This window comes from Chamaea fasciata, unplaced genomic scaffold (genome assembly GCF_029207755.1).
Source record: "Chamaea fasciata isolate MVZ Bird 193981 ecotype frontalis unplaced genomic scaffold, bChaFas1.0.hap1 SCAF_3, whole genome shotgun sequence".
Classification (NCBI taxonomy): Eukaryota; Metazoa; Chordata; class Aves; order Passeriformes; family Sylviidae; genus Chamaea; species Chamaea fasciata.
In genome coordinates this window covers 65,426,995-65,446,820 of record NW_027094088.1, presented here as the reverse complement: position 1 = coordinate 65,446,820, position 19,826 = coordinate 65,426,995, and the positions used below count along the sequence as shown (strand labels likewise).

At 39.4% G+C, this 19,826-nt stretch overlaps 1 protein-coding gene across 1 annotated transcript in view; it reads right to left on the bottom strand.

The window, feature by feature from the left end:
- Positions 1-19,826, bottom strand: part of ROS1 (ROS proto-oncogene 1, receptor tyrosine kinase) — a 69,664-nt gene that overhangs the window by 4,875 nt on the left and 44,963 nt on the right. Inside the window, exons 34-43 of the mRNA XM_066180501.1 lie at positions 19,193-19,380; positions 18,440-18,532; positions 17,629-17,764; positions 17,060-17,222; positions 16,726-16,790; positions 13,906-14,035; positions 12,984-13,075; positions 12,184-12,387; positions 10,943-11,077; positions 5,815-5,978 (exon numbers count right to left, since the gene is read on the bottom strand). Of these exons, the coding sequence (XP_066036598.1) occupies positions 5,815-5,978; positions 10,943-11,077; positions 12,184-12,387; positions 12,984-13,075; positions 13,906-14,035; positions 16,726-16,790; positions 17,060-17,222; positions 17,629-17,764; positions 18,440-18,532; positions 19,193-19,380 (1,370 nt within the window). The remainder of the gene's footprint in view (positions 1-5,814; positions 5,979-10,942; positions 11,078-12,183; positions 12,388-12,983; positions 13,076-13,905; positions 14,036-16,725; positions 16,791-17,059; positions 17,223-17,628; positions 17,765-18,439; positions 18,533-19,192; positions 19,381-19,826) is intronic.

Genomic DNA, 19,826 nt, shown 5'->3' with positions numbered 1-19,826 from the left:
CTGAAATCTCTGTGTGCAAGAGTTACTGTCCTAGTAATTACAAACATAAACCTGCTTCTTATCTAGTTTATTAAAATTTATAATATAAATGCACAAAGAAAACCCAACCCAGTTCCACATTTGCTGCCTTGCAGTAAGGCTATACAAGTAGGAAAGCACTCCCTTTCTCCAGGTTACAAAAAAGGATTCCTTTTACCAAGTTTTAACCCCTCACGTCTCAAATGTCCAATTTAAGCTCCTTGCCTAGGCTGTCTTTACAGTTAATACAGAAAGGAGGAGAAAATTGCTTTGTGGAGATTCTTAATCCACATCCTTGCCTTTACACATTGACATCCGCTGAATATGTCTACAAGTCTCTGGTGAATGTCAAACAGCCTAGACACCCAGTGTAAATGCAGTCTTTATGTTTTAGTTGCCTATATCTATCCACATCTGTCTACACAAATGTCAGTTCTTACAGTCTTATACCATCTGATTTTTTTCCCTTGGTCTACGGCAAAGTATTGGTGTTACTTTTCTTGCAGCATCATATGGCTCATGTGCACTCTCTGGAATCAAACACCATTTGTCTGGAGTACAAATAAGAAATGATTACACCACCAGTTCCCCTTTTCTTGCAGTTTTGTAACTGCTCACTTTCTTTTGGAAGCAGCCTTTTCTCTGACCTCTGTAAGCTTCGGGTCAGCCACTCACTAAGCTAAGTGAGGAAGAGGATTACTAAATTTCAGAAAAGTACAAAGGAGACTAAATACACGGTACTAAAAATGTCCCTTATCAACACATCTGCTTTAGAGAAGCTTCCGCTTGCCCTAGTGATTACTTTATGTTCAGAAAGGTGTGTGGAGTAGTTTTTAAAAGGCAGTTGTGTTTAGGAAAATAAACTGGTGACTCTTACACGGGGAACAGAAAACAGATAGTCAGTACAGAGTACAAACATACAGTTGATGATGAAATTGCTGATTCTAGCTTTAATATCAAGTGCTCCTCTCAGTGCAACATTTTGCACAGAGATTTAAAAAAACCACAAATGACATTTTTAGCAAGTACCTGAACTTCTGAAGAAATAAATACACTGGTTTTGGAAAGAAAAATGAAAAAAAAGAAACATTCCTAAATTCTAACTCTCATATCTTCCCACATTTTTCAAGCAATATCTCCAGTTTAAGAATTTAAAAATCATGGTTTTGAGGCCAAATAAATTTCCTTTCAGTCTTTAGTCTTTCATCCTGGATTTTCTCCAACTGCCTGGCATTTCCTCTTGCCAGAGGAGCCTCTTTTTCTGAGCAATTAGACATCTTTTCCATATAGGTCCAAAAGACACTGTGGAGAGCACCCCTGATAAGAATAGTCCTTCTAGGTCATAAAGGCAAGAAGTCGCTCCAGCTGCTTAATGCCCAGTTGTCTGATGTCAGGAAAAGTGTTTGCCAAATCAAACAGGTGTTTCCATCTGCAAAGGGGCACTCACAGGACCTGAAAAGCTATAGTGCTGTCTTATATGTGCAAATGTAAAAACTGATGCCTGAAAATAGATGGTCCAGTTATTTTAACAGCAATGCAGGGCCGTCCTTCTAGCATGCTGGGCTTCTTGGAACTGGGGGAAGAGCAGACTATCTTTCAGCAATGAATGGCAACTCTGGTGACGGGGCCTGTGCTCAGTAAATTCCCATAGAATTCAAAATCCACTGGTGTCTCAGTCCTCCAGCTGGATAGTACTGCCCTCACTCAGATAAATATTGTTACTGCTACTTTAAGCCCACAATCAATGTCTTGGGAAAGCCTGTCAGAACAAGAAGGAAAAACTCTAAACTGGTAGACCCTGGTCCTGAGTCTGCTTCCCTCCCAGTGCAGCAGTGCTAGGAGGTGCTGGTATTGCTCAGGCGTGTTGATTGACACTTGATGCCTGCTTTAGAAGGGTAATTCTTGCAATAACACAGCATGTGCCCCTTTTGCCATTCCCATGCTGTCCTGTTAGCATGCTGTTCACTAGCAGACTGCCTGTATTGGTTTACCCACACTTGTTGTCTCTGTGTCACACTGCACTGGCATTGAGGTTATTGACAAAATCTAATGTTCTTCAGCTCTCCCACCTATGAAATCACCAACAGCGTGTATGGATCTGCTAGAAGTGTGGCTCCTATGGGTAGGTAAGACTTAACAAAATTTGGAAGATGTATGATTCCCTGTAAGGCTACGTATCTCAGCTATCTTGAGGTATGTAATTTCACTTTGCTTGACATTTGTCTCTTTCTTTTGGAACTAGGTCACCTGGTGAGAACAAACATTTCTTGGCTGGAGGCTCTTGACTGGAGTTTCATTACACACAAAGGCCAATGACCGTGTAGCATTTTTGGAAAATGTTGTTGAGGACAATCAATCATGGAACAGATTTTTGGATTATTTGTTTTGGCTGTCCTCTTTCTACTACTCCTACTATGAACACAAGAAATCCTTGACTTAGTCCCAGCTAGAAATGAATGCAAATTTTAAAAATCACTAACTGATGTGTTGCAACTTACAGTCTGAGACACATTCCATGCCCCAAACTGTTTTTTACAGGGTCATAGTGGAGCATACATTTTAGTCTGGAAACTCAAGTAGAACCTAAATGGCCTTTTCTTGCTTAAATCCATCTCACTTCTGGAGCCCATATCTCACTGAATTCCACTATATGAGATTTACATGCAGGCAGAAAAACAAACAAATTAATTCAAAGCTGGAGAGCTACAGAAAACTAGCATGCATGTGTCCCTGATCAGATAATCCAGCAACATTAAGACATCATGAGGACTCTAGGGCTTCAGTCAAGTAAACAGCATAACATTTTAATGGGTTTATTAAGGCTGTGCATGGGGAAAGAGGGAGATAACCCACAGGTGAACTATAAATATAGAGGAAAATATGTATGTGCATTGTAGAGACATGTAAAGAGCTAGTCAAGTGTTTAGTCTTTTAAAATCCCTTTAAGTGGAAGGATGACATGTAGATGAATAAAATTCAAGCTACCCTCTTTCCAGATGGGTATTTTCTATATGAGAATCACCAAATGAACCTGAGGAGAAGTTAAGAAGGACTTTTGAGGACTGAAGCATGAACACATTGAATGGAAGCATGAAAACAGTTGCTTTGACTTCTTCTCCCAATGCAGATCCAGCAACGGGTCTGTAGTAACAGCAGCTGGGCAGAACATATGGAAAGGGAAGAATAGGGGGAAGAGGGAACGTGGCAGCTGGTGGGGAAAGGTCTGAGGCTCAGGAAGAGAGTGTGCCAAGAAGTTCTGAAGTTCCATGTTTTCCTTTGCAACTTGGTAATTTGGAATAAAACTTATGTTCCTGGCAATTAAACAAAACAATGGCTTTTTCTCTGTAACCTCTGCAGTGTGGCAGAACCTGAAATTTTGGCAAAATAATGTTTCTAACATTAAGAACAAGTGTTTGTTATCCCAGTGAAAGTAATTATTTGCTTAGATTGAGCAAGTTAACAGCTGGAGAAAGATCAGGCTTATCTGACACATGCTAAGCAGAGACTTGCACTGAAACTAAAACTCTCTCAAGTTACATCTGTGCCAGGCCTGCTCCACCACAAACACAGGAACCAACATTCCAGCCCCTTTTCCCAGCTCCAAGCAGCAGAGAGGAAGGTTTCTCTAGAAATTTCGGCCCTGCTAAAGATTTTGACAGATACTGATGTAATGCCACAAAAACTTCTTAACTCTATTAGTTTTCATGTCTCTGTTGCCTGTTGAGTTAGGGAACACAGAGATGAGATGCGTAAGCCGGGAAACCAAACTAGCTCAGGAGTGGGTGCAAGCAATTGAGTCAGTACAGGTCTGTGTCCAGTGGATGTTGTGCTCCTGCAGCCATCTGAAAATTAAACATCTAGTCTGAGATACCATAGCTGAGATATTGTATTTTGGACACAATCCTGAGTAACGTGTTTGGGGGGACCCTGCTTGAGCAGGGATGTTGGACTGGTTGACTTCCAGTGGTCCTTTCCAGTCTCACCCACCCTGTGATTCTGTGTGAACCAAATTAAATATGGCAAGTCACTGGGATGCCAGCCATCGTCAATGAAGAGCAAGGCAAAAGGTGGCCCCTTTCCTGGTATGATACATGCCCAAAAAACAGGAGCTGTCACTTTCTGCTTCTGAGTACAGAGCTACCTAGAAGAGTATCCTACGAAAGTCCTAGCCTGTAGACAGCTGTATTTAGGTGAGATAAAGTCCATCCAAAATGTAAGGCCTATTAGCTTGGGCATAGTGCCTAATTAATTGGCTGTAATCCTTTCCTGATCAAATGCCAGGCTTACATTTGTGCCAGACCAAGTATCTCTTTCCTGAATATCATTATTGAAAGCTAAGATACCCTTAAAGAAATACAGGAATTACACTGTATGTAAATTGATTTTTATTAGAGCATAAGGGTGCAAAATCGGCTGTTAAAAAAGCATGAAATGATATATTATCTGTGCTGGCCCCTTCATGTCTTAATAAAGTTTTTAGACTTGTAACGTAAACATGTCATGAACAGACTGGATTTGACATAAAGACAAACTACAATGGAAACAAGCTGACATTTGTAAAGCTTCACCAAATGATAAAGATTAGGAAAATATCAAATTAAGCAATAATTGGCCAATGCCAGTGAATTGAATATAGATAGTATCCTGAAGAAAAATGTCTGTGCAGTTGTGTGATTGAGTACTGTGGAATTCCTGGGATGGATCATGAAGTTTATAAGAAAACCTGAAGTACTGAAGTATCAAAACTGTTTGTGAATCAGGGTGAGTTCCTAGTTCAGTAAAAATTTGTGAAGGGAGAAAAAAACCCCACAAAAAATCACCAGCAAAACTCAGCCTTTATTTATTTTAGAAACAGTCAGGTTTGGTTTTCCTAGAATGGAAAGTAGTTCTTTTACCATTCAATATTTTTAATTATAAAACTATAGCATGCAAACAGATTAAATGAAAAATCTGTGAAACAAAAGTGAAATATTTCAATTGATAAAAACGTTCTTTTTGTAGCGTTCAGATCACATTGTTTACTAATATTGTTCACTTTTCCTCAATATTTAGTAAGTCAGGAGTTACTGCAGGGTGTGAATAGATTGCTGTTCTGGCCCAGACAGGATGTTAATTTCCATATTTAGATGATATACATCCCAGTTGCACAGACAACTTCAAATTTAGCTTTTTTCTTAATTCCTGTCTTCACAACCTTAAAAATGTTCTTATATAATTGAGCTTTGTTGTGTCCCATATGTTAAGTACGCCTTTCCTAACATCACTTAGTTTATTCATTCACAATGTGCAGAGAATAGGTAAGACCAGAATCGATCAAGGCTTGGGCCTGGATAAATGCTACCTTACTAGGGTGCCTAAATTATGCCTCACTTTCAGTACTCCTAGAGGAAGTGCCTAATGGCCATGTTTAGCTCACAGAGAGGTTGCAGATGTCTTTGAAATTGGGACAGATCTCCATACAGAAATCTACTAAGGCACTCCTGGCTCTGCAAGGAACTTAGGGAACAGGGTTGTGAACTATCAAGAATTTAGATGCAAATTGGATGTCTCCATGAGTAAGGCCTAATTACAACCTCATTGGGCCTTTTTTTTGTTTGGTAATCTTACACATCCTTTACCTAACTCCTTGTACCTAGCAGGCACATGATGAATTTTTACAAGTTGAGCATGATAGAGGTAAATCTTTGCCGTTTCCATTTAACAGCCAGAGAATTTGAGGCAGTGGCAAATGCAATGAAAAGCACTTTGCTTACAGGGCAAAAGCCGCAAGAATACTGGGTGCTGGCCCAGACTCACCTTCAAAAGCTTCATTGATGACTCCAGTTGATGCCTCTTTGTCTTCAAGGCAGTGCATGAAGGACAGTGGAGAGTGTCTTATCTCTTGCAGTTTGTCATGAATATAAGAGAAAGTAGGTCTGTTGTGAGGTTCTTGGGACCAGCATCTTATCATTAAATCACATCTGGAAAAAAAAAATTAAATGCAAACAAAAATGGTAATAGAATCATTCATCTCAACACTTACCATAAAACATCTGAGAAGCAAGTTTGGCCTGAAAACTTTCTGTGTGGTACAAAGATTATCATCAGCTGCTGAGGCAATGAAAAATAAAATTAAAGATCAAATTAAAGTCGGGAATAATTAATATGAAAGATCTTAATTTTTCGAAGATGGATTTTTTGAGATTGGAAGCAGATATACCATTTTTTTAAAAAGTCACAGTTGTCATGAACATCTACTCACACCAAAGAAGTCAGGAATACTTTCTAAGAAAGCAGACAAGGAGGAAATTCTCTCACAGAAAAAAAACTTTAAAAAAGGAAGTGTAAAATCAGAAAAGAACCTGAAGTTTTCAACTTATTTAATCCTCCTTCAAGCTACTTCACATTCAGACGAAGTTCAAGGCATACGTTTTCCAAAGGCAAAAATGGTATGAATTTCCTCTGGGTGCAGGGATTCCAGCCCACCTTGTACAACACTATCACTACCACTTAGTGGAAAATATACCTCCTCTTTGTCGAAATGGTAGGGTTGGGTTTTTTTCCTTTCTCAAGGTGAGTTTATGCTACACAAAACTAAATCCTACAAAAGCCAGGGAGAGACAGGCTGAAAACCAAAACACAGCCAACACCTGGACAGGCTAAGTGTCGGGAGTGGAAAGAGGTCTTAGAGTCTCAAAACCAGAGAGCGGACAGTGAAAGGCTGGTTCAGGAAGCTGCATCTGGAATGCGGAGCATTTACCTCTAAGCCTTAAGTTCAAAACCTCCCCTGACAAATATCTTACAGATCTGCTGCTATGTGATACCAGGCGTTAATCTGTTATGTGAAATGAATTGCCTGGCTCAGATCCTCACTTATCCACCTTAAAAAGAAGACTGCAGCCCTTCACCACAACTGGGCATCTTAAAAAGCCCTTAGTGACAGCTGGGAGGAATCGCTTGACTTCTGATTTTTCAATTATATTTTTCATTAAAATATTAGTGTCAAGTGAGAAGGTGAGTAGAAAAATTTTATCAAAACTCCTTTTCATCAACCTGTATTCTTGTGGTTTTCAAGTTGAACAGAGTAATTCTGTTCTTTTCAAAAGGATTCCAGGAAATTTTGAGAATCCATTTTAAGAATCTAAAAAGTGGTAGTGGCTTCCTAACACTCTGAATCACTTTACCTGCTTAATTTCAGATGTACTGGTTATTGATGACACCAGAAATATAGAAGGAAAAGGACTGAATAGGACTCAAAATAAGGTTAAATAATTGGTTTTCCTTCTGCTGCCAACAAAGTGTCTGTCACGCTGAATTCCAGCCTTGGATGCTAGAAGTCAAACAATCTTCTTTCTGGTCATGCTTGCTGGTAGGATATCCAGGAAAAAACATAAGTTCAGGTGCTGTGCCTCAGCAGGTTGGCACTTGGACTCTCACGATCAGAGCCTTGTGGAAGAAAGAGCCAGCCAGTGACCAAGAAAGAAACAGGAAATTTTACAGAAATCATGGACTCCTAGAATGTTTTGGGCTGGAGGGGACCTTCAAGGATCACCAGCCACGTGCAGGGACATCTTCCACTACATCAGGTTACTCAAAGCCCCACCCAATCTGGCCTTGAATAGTTCCAGGGATGGAGTGTTCACAACTTCTCTGGGCAATCTTTTTCAGTGTTTCATCACTCATACTGTAAAATAATTCCTTCTTGTATACAATCTAAATTTACCCTTTTTTATTTATGAAACAAAAACATCACAAGTGTGGATTATGAATATTTTTGTTTTGTTTCCTATCACTAATCTGTCTTTCTAAATAACTATTTTTTTATTGGACAGTCTGCTTTATAAAGCTATTCAGTTTTACTATGGAGTATTAACTTCTGCCAAAACAGTAATTCAGTACTGTAATTTTCTCCTTTTAATTATATTCCATATTTTTATTTCCTAAATCAAATTACTTGGTGATTGGCTTAAAATATCAGTACTGGTATTTTTCACTAAGTGTTTAATTCAGATAGGTTTTTGGTTTCTAATGACAAAAACTTTCATACTGTCTCAGAATACAGCTGCAAATTTTTACATGTACAGCTATTTGTGGCATGACATTTAGCTTTTGAGACACTCTGTGACATACAAAGTTTTAAGTCATATGGCACTAACTTTCATTAGCTCAGAAATGCATGAGACCAGTCAAGAGGGTGAAGGACATGCCAAGAAACAAGTGACAGATTGAACATATTCCTATATTTTTGGGGAGCCAGAAAAGGGCTAGCAAATAGTGCATCACTTCAGCATGAGAAAGAAACCCAGAGGACTCCCCTACTTCATGAGGAAAGCCTGTAAGGAAAAAATTAAAAACAACAGTTCCAAACACAACATTAGCTAAAGGTTTATGTTAGGTTTAAGAACTAACTTTTACACTAGACGTACGCTTACACACCTACACTTCACACCTGTGTTTTATCTGGGGGTAACAACCAAATGTCCAACAGAGCTGCTTATGTGGGTCTAGTTAGAATTCAAGAGCCTGGAAAAGCAAAGAACTAATATTCAGTATCTGACATGGAGGCAGAATGTGAACATTCCTGAAATGCACTATAGCGCACAGAAGCTACAAGCATTACCTATTTTTTTTCACACATGAAATGGGAAATACAACTGATGTTTGATTTTTTTAGAAAAGGAGAAAATTCGTCATGATGAGGAGCCCCTAATTTCATCTGATGCATTCTGTGCAAGACCTTCTTCTCCCTCACTCTCTTAATCCCATCAAGGGATTATTCCCAGAAACAAATAGTAAAAATCATTAGTTACCAATTTGAAATTTCTTATCAAAGTCAGTTGTGTGAGTTTGCACGGGACTGAGCATTTGGTGAAACTGCAGCTTCAAGTAGGCAAATGTCCTGGTTCATGTATTCGTCATTCTCTAGACTGTAATCTACAGCTTTTGAGGATCTATGTTAAATTAGCTCAGTTCAGTCCAAACCTTGGCATCCTCTTGCATGCAAGCCTCATACCCAAATGGCTGTGCCAGACCTGGACCTCTGACTGCAAATGTAGTTACACTCATAGATCTAATTCACGTTTCAATATGTGTCTCATCCCCAAGCCGCTTTTCAATTCATTACCAAGCTTTACCTAGCCACAGTTCTCTGGGGAAAAGTAAGTGATTAGTCCCTGGAGCAAAAACTTGTGGAGGCAAGGGGAAGAATTTCTCCCCCTTCCAAATAAAAAATCAACCAAACAACCCACTTCCTTCATACTTTTAAGCCCCAAGGTTTCTGTTCCAGCCCTACTTGCACTTGCAGTGTAAGCCTACTACAGATTCCTAAACACTTCTCAGCTGAAGTACTTTGGCCTTTGAACTCTCTTCCTATCACTGATGGTTTGTTTTGTCAAATGACAATGAGCAAGCCAAAGTGCCGAGGAGACAATTACTGACTGCTGATGTCCTGATACAGGTTCAAAACCACAAGGAAGGAAGCAGGAATGTCAAGAATTCCGGCATGCCATTAATGACCTAGCAAAGCAGCAAAAAGCTGTTTATGGTACTGACAGAAGCTGTATGCAGGTGCTGAGCGTTCACCAAATGAGATAAAAGATGGTACAAGAGTCTAAGCTCATCAGCTCTTTGGCTTTCAAAAAATACTACTAGGCACTGATGCTACAAGTTACAACAGGCAGTCCAGTACTTAAAATCTATGTGCTATGCTAAATTCAAGACCTGGGACTTTAAAAATTATTTCAGGCAAAGATTTCTTGATTTTTCTGAAGATCTAGTTGCTCGTTTTAACCCAAATCATGAGCCTTTGCTCAAATTTGAATGCCAGACTAGTACATGGACATAGCTGCCTCCTGTGCTTTTTTATTCACAAGACAGCTGTCAGAAACTTTTTGAGGAAACTTTTCTCCGCAGAAAATATTGCAATTAAAACTTCTTTGGGCTTTCATTTGTTCTGTGACTTCCAGTTCTCCCTCTGTTATTAAAATAAAATTCTAATTTCCTCAGTTCTTCTGTTCCTACAAGTGCTATAGCTTGGTTTGGGGGTTTTTATGTGTTTTTAATTGCTAACATGGTGTTTCAGCTATATTTACATAATGATAAATTATCACTTTCTCTTAAACTCAGAACATGGTAATTGGTGTAAGACTTATTACAAATATATTGGCTTGCCAATCACAGAATTATTCTCAGGTCTTTTCCTCAGCCCTGGGAGTAAGAATTGTTCACTTTCAGTAGCCTCTATTTGTAGGACCAGCTGTCATGCATTGCTGTGACTGCTTTTGCTGAGTGGGTGATAAAGAAATTGAGACATGAAATTAGGCAATACTGAGTGATTGTTAAGCTCATGTTCTGCTTCCTCCTTTATACACCTCTGGTCAGTATGGGTTTGATCCACTTGATGTATTTATTTTATTCTGTTAATTGCAAGAATTTTGCAATTAAACCTGACTTTTGTGCTCAGGACATAAACAGAAATTGAAGGATTTACTTATCCAGTCCAGCTAAAACTAACCAGAAGTGCAGACGTCCCTTTTCCTGTACTGCTTCAGCTTTTCTTATTGGCTTATTTGAGTTCTCTCTATGAAGGGCAGAGTTTATTTTTCACATATGTTCTAATAAGAAATAGAGTTTTATCCTCAGCCACACACACCTGATGTACAGAGCCCAGTAAAATCTTTCTTAGCGCCATCTTAACTTCTAACCAATACCTTCAGGTACTCACAGCCTGTTCTCACAGTACTACCAGATCCATGCCTTAAATTCTTATTGACAGGCTGGACTACTGTATGAATTAATAGAAGGTTGGCCAGTTTCATTGGAAACAAAAGTGGAGGATGTTGGGCTCTCCATGGGCATGACTAATCTTCATAATGATGACCAACTGGCAAAAAACCTCTTGTTTCTTATAAATATTATCAACAACATTTAAGCAAAATTAACTTACAGGTCATCAGGACAATTGCTGGGAGATTCCAGCCTTCCTCCTGATCGTACATGGTGTAAAACTTCTGTATTGGAGAAACCTGGATATGGTTGTTGACCCAAAGTGAGTGTTTCCCACACAAGTACTCCAAAAGCCCTGAGAAATACCATGGAAAAGAAAGATAAAATTTAATAACCATAGTCATCATGAAATCTCCCTATTAACAGATTGTGTATAATCTAAGAATAAGACTAAGAAAAATTAGGAGTAAGAAGACTTAATTTGGTTTTTTCCCTAAGCCAGCCTCTGGAATAGCTAAAATAAATGTGTAGAACTGAGGTGCTTTCCCAGATTCACTGACATGCAGCTCAAACTACACTGAGTGCCTGCATCTTCCCTGGGCAACACTCAGGTTGAACATGTCCTCATATAAACAAGTGTTTTGAAATCCCTAGAGGTGTGGTTCAAAATGGAGAATGACAAGTTCTTCTAAGCACCACTTGTGGAGCAATCAGCACCTCATTTGGTTTGGCACAGAGTACTAAACTACTTTTCTTAGATAAGTGCAAGAGTAGCAGTCAAATAGATGGGTGCAGGCACTGGGGACTTGGACAAGACCAGTGGGCTGAGCACATGTGGCCATAGAAATCTAAACTTGTGTGAATATCAGATTTCATGGATCTGGTTTAGTCTGGGGTTTTTTTCCCATGTCTCCTGACAGTGGTCTCTGCTTCTTCACAATAAACTCAGAGCCACTCAAATACACACTTTTAGCAAACCTCCACAGAAAAGTACTGTGACTTTTCCCTGATGTTGCTGCAAGGTCTGGTCTTCAAAATAAAGAAGTCACTAGAAGAGGGTGAAAATGTAATGGCAAAGTATTTGGCTATTGGAAGGAAATGTCAATAAACCTAATGGAAAACAAAATAGAACAGCATGAAGGCAGTCAATTCACTTCCCAATCAAGCAGAAACCACATTGTGGGCCTGGTACAAGTGCAAAATTGTTTGAGTGACACTAGTTCCTTCCAGACAAAATCCAAAGAGCTCAAAGCATAAAGAAATATATCCATGAAATATACTGTCATGGTGTCAAATATTTCATTAGATCCTTAACCTTTCATTTAGGAGGAAATCTGCCCTAACCTAAAAATTATTAGAGATGACAATATACAGCCCTGTAATTCCTCCTCTAAACCAATATTTTCTTGCTGCAGAATTCAGTATGGTTATCCCCATGGCTGTATGGCTGCTATAACTCACCAGACATCAGAGTGACTTGTAAAGACACCGTCTATAAGGCTTTCAGGAGCCATCCATCTGACAGGGAGTAGACCTTCTCCTCTTTTCCTGTAATAATCATTTTTATAGACATCTCTGGCAAGTCCAAAATCACCGATCTTTACTATCCGGGATGAACGCTCATACTCCTTCTCAGACACAAGGCAGTTGCGAGCAGCCAAGTCCCTGATTTGTAAGGCAAAGGAAAGAGGATGGAGTTGCAGAAAAACCAAGGTCTGTAAGCTATCTGGCTCAACATTCTCTTCAGAGACAGCCCTAAGGTTGGATCAAGTGATTTAGGGTCTTACCCCGTTAAGTTTGGCACATTCAAGTCTGGAGATGACACAGCCCTTCTGGACAACCTGTTTCAGTGATTGATCTGGGATGTTGTGAACAATATTATCTAATTTCCTTTGCTGTTGAACCCGTTGCCTCTCATCTTTTCCCTGTACCTCTCTGAGAAAAGTCTGGTTCTGTGTCTTCTAAAGCTACCCATTAGGCAGACAAAGTGGATCTTCCACTTGTCCTTCTCTCTGTTGCACCAGATATGATTCTTGCTTAGGGTGCAGTTAAGTCCTTGGTTCAGATCTTACAGCAGCCCACCATTTTGGGAGTGAACTGTGAGTGATATTTAGCAAAAAAGCATAGCTTTAGATTTTACTCCAGTGCTCTCTCCTGTCTCGTTACATTGTGACATCTTTCTAGACATTTTTTCCTGGGTAAGATAATGAGTCCCAGTACTGTGGGTAAACCTGGGAAGACTAAGAAAGTGAGTTCTGTACCTGTGTATAAAATGCATTTTCTCTAAATAGACACAGCCTTTGCAAACATCCAAGCATATATCCAAGAGGTCAGTGTCTCTCAGTAAAGGGCTCTGGAGGTACAAGAAACAAAGACAGAAGTTAGCTATTTCTTCCAGCTTTACCAGCTCAGAATGACAAACTCCCCATGCAAGATTTCCTGACTGAAATGTATTTCCCCATTTGAAATGTATAGGGTTTTTCCAAAAGAGTCAAAGCAAAGGTGCAAAATCTCTCTATGTCATTCAGGTGAATGCTAATTTGAAGGAGGGTAAATTGTCAAAGCACTGCACCGTAAGGAAGGTGAACACATTCTGTTTGATTTGCAGTTCAGAATACCCTAGCACCTTCAGAGTTGTAGAAGAAATAGGACCCTGAAAATTTCCTCCTGCTCTCAGATCAGGTTTGTTTGTTGCTGTATTAATCGGTCTAATATATTTTTCTAATAGAACACGTGTATATGGCTCTTGGTAGAATTAAACACTGACTGGATTTGATCTGTTTATGTAAATGAACTATACAATTGCTATAATGCTATAAAATTTCATTTTGACCTCCAGTCATACCATCCATATTCCTAATCTGCACACTCACACATGACCACCATTTACCTATTACCACTCTCAAAGGGACAGTTTATGATTTTCACAGTGAGAAATCCAGCAGACATCTCATGACTGAAAGCACAATTTTGGTCAATGATCTAATGACATTCAATCTTCTTCATAGCATCACTGATTGAAAGGTCAGCACTGAACACTGAGGTCCCAGGGTGTTAAGGAAAAGCCAGGTCAGACCTTGCAAGTACAGAAACAGCTAAATGTCACCATGGACTTTTAGAAAGGGAAACCCTGAGAAACGGTGGGCAGTTACAGGTTAAAAAGAACAGTCTTATGGTGTTTACCTTTGTCTTTCTGGCTCCTCGTAAATAGCTAAGTAGATCCCCTCCTTCCATCAGCTCCAGTATAAGATACTGAGGTTCATTTAACAGACACACACCAAGCAACTTCAGAATGTGAGGATGATCAAATTTGCTAAACAGAAAGAAACAACTGTATGATTACATACAAGAAATACAGCTGGTTGACAGCTAACAGAGTGTTTATAGTTGCAAGTAATGAATGAGCAGTTTGGCCTTTACTATCCTGCTTCTATGAACAATATGATTCAGTAGCTCTCAGTGCCCAAATTTGTTCAGTCATGGGGAGAGTTCAGGGACATCTTTCCAAAACACAGACTTGCACTGTCTTTGACAGGCACTCCAATGCATACACACATATTAAAAAACACACTTCATTGTATTTCCAGAAAGCAACGAAATGTAGCTGAATGGCAACTTCTTCTAGAAATAAGATTATTCATTACCTGTAAAGGTATCTACATTGTTTTAATAGAGTATTTTTACTACTGTATTCACAGTAGAACTGGTGATTCAGAAAAATACACAAAAGTAAAAGTACAAGGTGCAATATATTATTTTCACAGTTCAGAGGGGGACAGTTTTTCACAGTACCCTTGCCAGAGGAACAAAATACGTATGAGGAATACTTCTAAGTATACCTGCAATCGTTCCTGTGTGTCTAAGACAGCGATTACCACAGAGCAATCAGTACTCCCAGTACTGCAAGTTTTCTTCAAAGAATGAAGAATATTTATTGCCTCTGTCAGTGCCTGTGTTATTTCAACCACTTTACTTGTGTTAGAAAACGCTTTTCCTCTCTCACTGCTGCATGAAAGCACTTGAACAAGCAGTCAGAGAAACTTGACTCTATTGGGAGAACTGATGGTGTCCAAAAAGCTGTCAAATGCGGCAGTGTAAACAAACAAATAAGAGAGGGACATTTTCCTTCTAATCTCTTTCAATTCACCTAATCTCAGGTGTGGGCAAAGAGTCTTGCAAAAAGTGCAATTTAGAATTTGACAGTTCCCTCTGGCCCCTAGCACATACCTCTCAATCAGACAAACTTTGGCACTTTCAGGAACGAAAAGAGGGGAAGGAACACCTGGCACTTCCCTTTGCACGCAGTGCAGACCTTTTTCCACTGAACTGTCATTCCTTACTTCCCGAGGGATGGGACATGAGACACGAGAATTTCCTACGTGTATTTGCACACAAATGACTCATCAATAACCAACATCAAATGACTTTTTGAAACAGAGACAGCTCAATTTTCCCTTTGCTGCAGAGCAATAAAAAGGAACAAATAATTCCATCTTAACTGAGTCAGCATGCATATTACCAGCCAAATTTTAATGAATATCTAAAAAGGCCAGCAAAATAAAAGTTGCACTTACATATCTTACAATTTGCATCTTGTAAGCACAAGATATATATACCTTTTCTGTTTGTAAGCACTAAGATGCACTTATTTTTCCTTTCTACCCTTGATTTTATTTATGAGACTTTACAGATGAAAGTCAAGTAAAATCATGAAACTCTCCATAATGGAATAATTATTTTTATATTAAAAATTAAATATTCAAATAATATAAAATATACATTATTATTATTATCGTTGTCATTGTTGTTACTACTGCTGCTGGTGCTTTTAATGACTATGGGGATTATATAATACTTAAACTTTTCTATTGTCTTAATTTCTGATTCATTGTATTGGTGTATGTATGGACCCATGTCAATGTTTACAATTCAATGCAAAAAAAAATCAATTATATACTCTTCCAGGGTTTCTGGGTTTGGATTATTATCTGCAAAAAGAATGGGGAGAGCCTCAGAAACTTTAACTATGGGTTCATATAATTTCCACACTACACAGAAAAAAAGACCTTAAGTGTGTTTACGACTGCTAGGTAGACTGAAGATGGATTATGAGGAATTTACAGACAGCTCTTACTCTTTATCATTAATTTGCACTTTAATGGCACGGCTGAATTTTGGTTTTAACATGCCTTTTATGTCATTCAGTTACAGTGTGTCATAAAAGGCAAGAAATGCAAGATATATATTTTTAAGTGTGTAAGCACAAAAAAAAATTGGATGTTGTGAAAATCAATTTCCAGTTTAATAACACCACACTTTCTGTGCAGAAAGAAATCCTTCATTTTAAAAAAATTGCTTCTACTTCTGCACATGTGAAATAAAAGTCAAAGAAGTGCAAAAGTGCATCTAAAAACTAAAGCTACACTGTCAGTCTTATACTACCCGTTGAAAACTTCAGTTGAACTTCTTGTCTCTGGGGACACCCTAGAAAAAAAGATTTCTAGCTGAAACACAAACCTTGTTATGTGAAATTCTTGCAGTGGTGACAGATGCATAATTTAACACTACCTCAATAGAAGGGGTATGTGGCAGCCCCTAGTGGCACATTTAGAAAAAATATTTTCCACTGCAAATTACAACTTTGGGGCATCGGTTTGTTCTGATTTGTTTCTTTCAGTAAAATGGGATTAGCCAAATTCTGACCAATTGTCTTTAGCAACTAACTTGGTTTAGGGGAGCAAAGATACTGAAATACACGAGTACAATCCCAAATAAATCCATGACGTGAGCATATTGAATCTTAAATTTTGCTTATCAGATTTATAGTTTTAGTTCCATTATATTCATCTGTAGTGAGTTACTTGTTTGGCAGAAACACGGGAACACCCCAAAAATGCCACAATAATCTGTTTAGAGGAAAGCTCTGCTTTCATTCTTCTGGAAAGCCACTACTCTCAGAGGATACCAGCTTTGAAGGGTGCCCAGGGACAAAGCTGTCTCTACCTCATTAAGTGTGCCTCCTTCAAGAATTCACTCTTCTCGTGGTCTGTTGCACCCTTCTTCAAAGTCTGCTCAACAGAAAGCAGAAGTGTGGTAATATTTGGTCATCATCACAGTTATCACATGGCACTTCAGTAAAACAATCCAACATAGATGTGGCCTTAAATACATATCATTTTCCAGAAATTACTAGAAGGCTGAGCTTTAAGAGATTTGCAAGAAACTGTGGAAGGAAATACCCATATCAGCCCAACACCCATTCCTCAAGTAAAACCTCTGAGACAGATCTCTCTGCCCATCCCATTCTGCTGCCAGAGAAATACACAACTGTGATTACCTTGACTGCTACTTTGGATTCTCCACTTCCATCTGCCAGGATATCTACTGCAGTCCCCTCATATACTTCTCCAAATGCTCCACTTCCTAACAATTTGTGTAAGTTGAGTTTGTCCCGAGGGAAAGCTGGCAATGATTCAATCTCTGCTTGAGAAGGAAGAGTGCTACAAAACAGCAAAACTAGTCACTTGTTCATACCTAAGGATGTCTGAAATTCTATTAAAATTCAAATGAAGCTGGTACTACTTGTCTCATCAGGTATATTTAAGGGGAGCTCAGGTGAGGCCTGGATGTTTTGGAAGTTACTGGAAAACACCAGGTTTTCTTTTCCTGTGTACTCGTGGTTTTTGCCAGGGTGACATGAAGGATGGGCTGGGGGTGATCCAAGCTGGGCTCTGTGCCAGAGGGGCAACATGGCAGGACATCCTTTGGAGCAGACCTGCCCTGCAGCAAACATACAGCTCTTAACTCTACCTTGAGGTTTAGGGATGAGTGCCCTGATGAAAACTGGTCCAGGGAAGGCCTCTTAGATGTTTTTGTCCTGAAAATACATTTGCTCTGAGGACATACCTTACAGCATAACAGGCATTGGCTAGTCCCACTGTCTCAGCCATTCCCCTGAGCTGAGCTAGTTCTTTATCTTCCTTGATGAACAATATCTGTCCAGGTAAGGCCTGTTTTCTGGATTTCAATCTTTGCTTCCATACTGGAATAGAAAAGAAGACCATTAGGTGTTTCACTCTGAGAGCGTCCCAGTATGTGAGCATGCTGAAAGGTTACAGGTTTTATGTTATTTTGTTCAACAGCAGCCCCCAACAGCTTGCGTAAGCAAGTCATGTCCATCTGGCCATTTTTTTCCCACAAAACACAGACAAGTGCTCATTGAGCTGACAGCTCAGTCAGGTATCCATTTCTGTGCGTGACAAGACCCCAGCGAAAGGATGAGGATTGAGAGGACAGGACCGTCATGTGTGGATGTTTGCATCTCAGGGTAATCATTACATTCTTTCTTCAGGGATAAAGCTTAAGAGAAAGAAAATGGGACCCTTTGGTGAATAAACTTGAGAACTGTAAGGTGAAAGTTTTTATAAGGATACACACAAGCATTAGAGTTCCTTAAGCACTCCTGTGCTCTCCCTGCAGGTAATTAACAACAGGAAATGCCTGGGGATGGAGTGAATTTCTATCCTGTCCTTGGTACCAAAAATATAACTAGCCATTTCTAGGGCCTCAAAGAATGACGACATACAAATTCCTGCCAGCTCCCATCCTTGGGAGGGAGCATTTCCCTAAATCTGAAGGCCAATCATTTCCCACCATCTGAACTGCCTTCTACTGAGGCCTGGCAAACCAAGAGTAAACAAAAAATTCAATCACATACCAAAACCAAATAGCGTGACCACAGCCAAACACAGCACAACAACTCCAGTCACAGAAGTAATGGTAATGATGGTGCCCATGGAGATCATATTATCTGTTAAAGAAAAAGGGAAATTTGCCTAATTACTGTGTGTGCATGCAACGTCAATCCCATGGGGCAGAGCACACCTGAGAGTACCCTTCAGCTGCCTGCTACGTAAAGTCTTCCACTGCACGAAGCTCTCTTGTAGGCTGTATGCGGATGTGCATTTGGTCATATTCCTTCTCCCCCAGCCTTGGGCCATTCCTGTGATCTAATGTATATGCAGAAATAGAAAATGCTGAACTGTTTGACTACTCAAGGTGGGATTTCCAAAAGCCTACAAAGTCTAAGTCTAACATTCTGGCTGAAGGCAAGAAACAATTCTGATATCTTTACCCAGTGTGTGAACTTGCCTTTTTTCAAGAATTACATCAGAAAGCAGAGTAGCAGAGCCATAGAAACAAAGTGGTATAAATGAGCAGAAGTGTTTTTCAGGCCCAATGTTCTGAGCAAAAGAGCTTGGATGAGCACTAGCAGCAGGGATCACCATATAAACATCACCATTTATTACCTATTAGAGACATTATTTAACCTTTGCAGGAATATTGTTATTTAAATAGCCAGTCTCTGTTCCTAAACTGGTATGACTATTTAAATAACAAAAAAAAAAAAAAAAAAAAAAAACCAAAAAAAACAAAAACGATTGGCAGAATACAGAAGTACGAGACATACCTTCACTCAAAATTACATCCACACTAATGTCACTGTATGCACCAAGTCCCAGCACATTTGCAGCTGCTGCTCTGAACTGGAAAGTTCCTTCTAAGTTCTTGGCCTTCCATGTGCAAACACTGCCACAGGAGCCATTGTAAACCACCTCCCACGTGGACTTCATATCGCTGCTGTTGCCAGACTGTTTCCTGCAACATGCACAGCACGACACAGGAATGCCATTAATGCCACAAGGGCAGTTTACTGCTTCACCCCCACCCCATTCTTTGCTTCAGTTTTGTGGTTTTCACAGCATTTCTCTGCCTGCATAAAAGCTCAGTCTGGTGGTGGGATTTTGGCTACAGAGAAGAAAATTTTGCCATACCATTTCAGCAATGCTAGGAATCAAACACCTTTATCTTGGCATTGTAAATGAAATACTAGAACACTTAAGACACAAAAAACTGTTTGGTATATGCCTGATTCACCTGCTTCAGTATATGCCTCACAGCCAAGATTTCAAAAAATTCTTATTTAGCTTTCTGGAAAAAAAAAATTTTTTCTACTGTGCTAGAGCTTTTTGCTCTTCCAGACCACTCAGAGTAGTTCAGTGTCTCTTGTGCATCAGGTTTCACAAGCTAAATAGGAAGCAAGT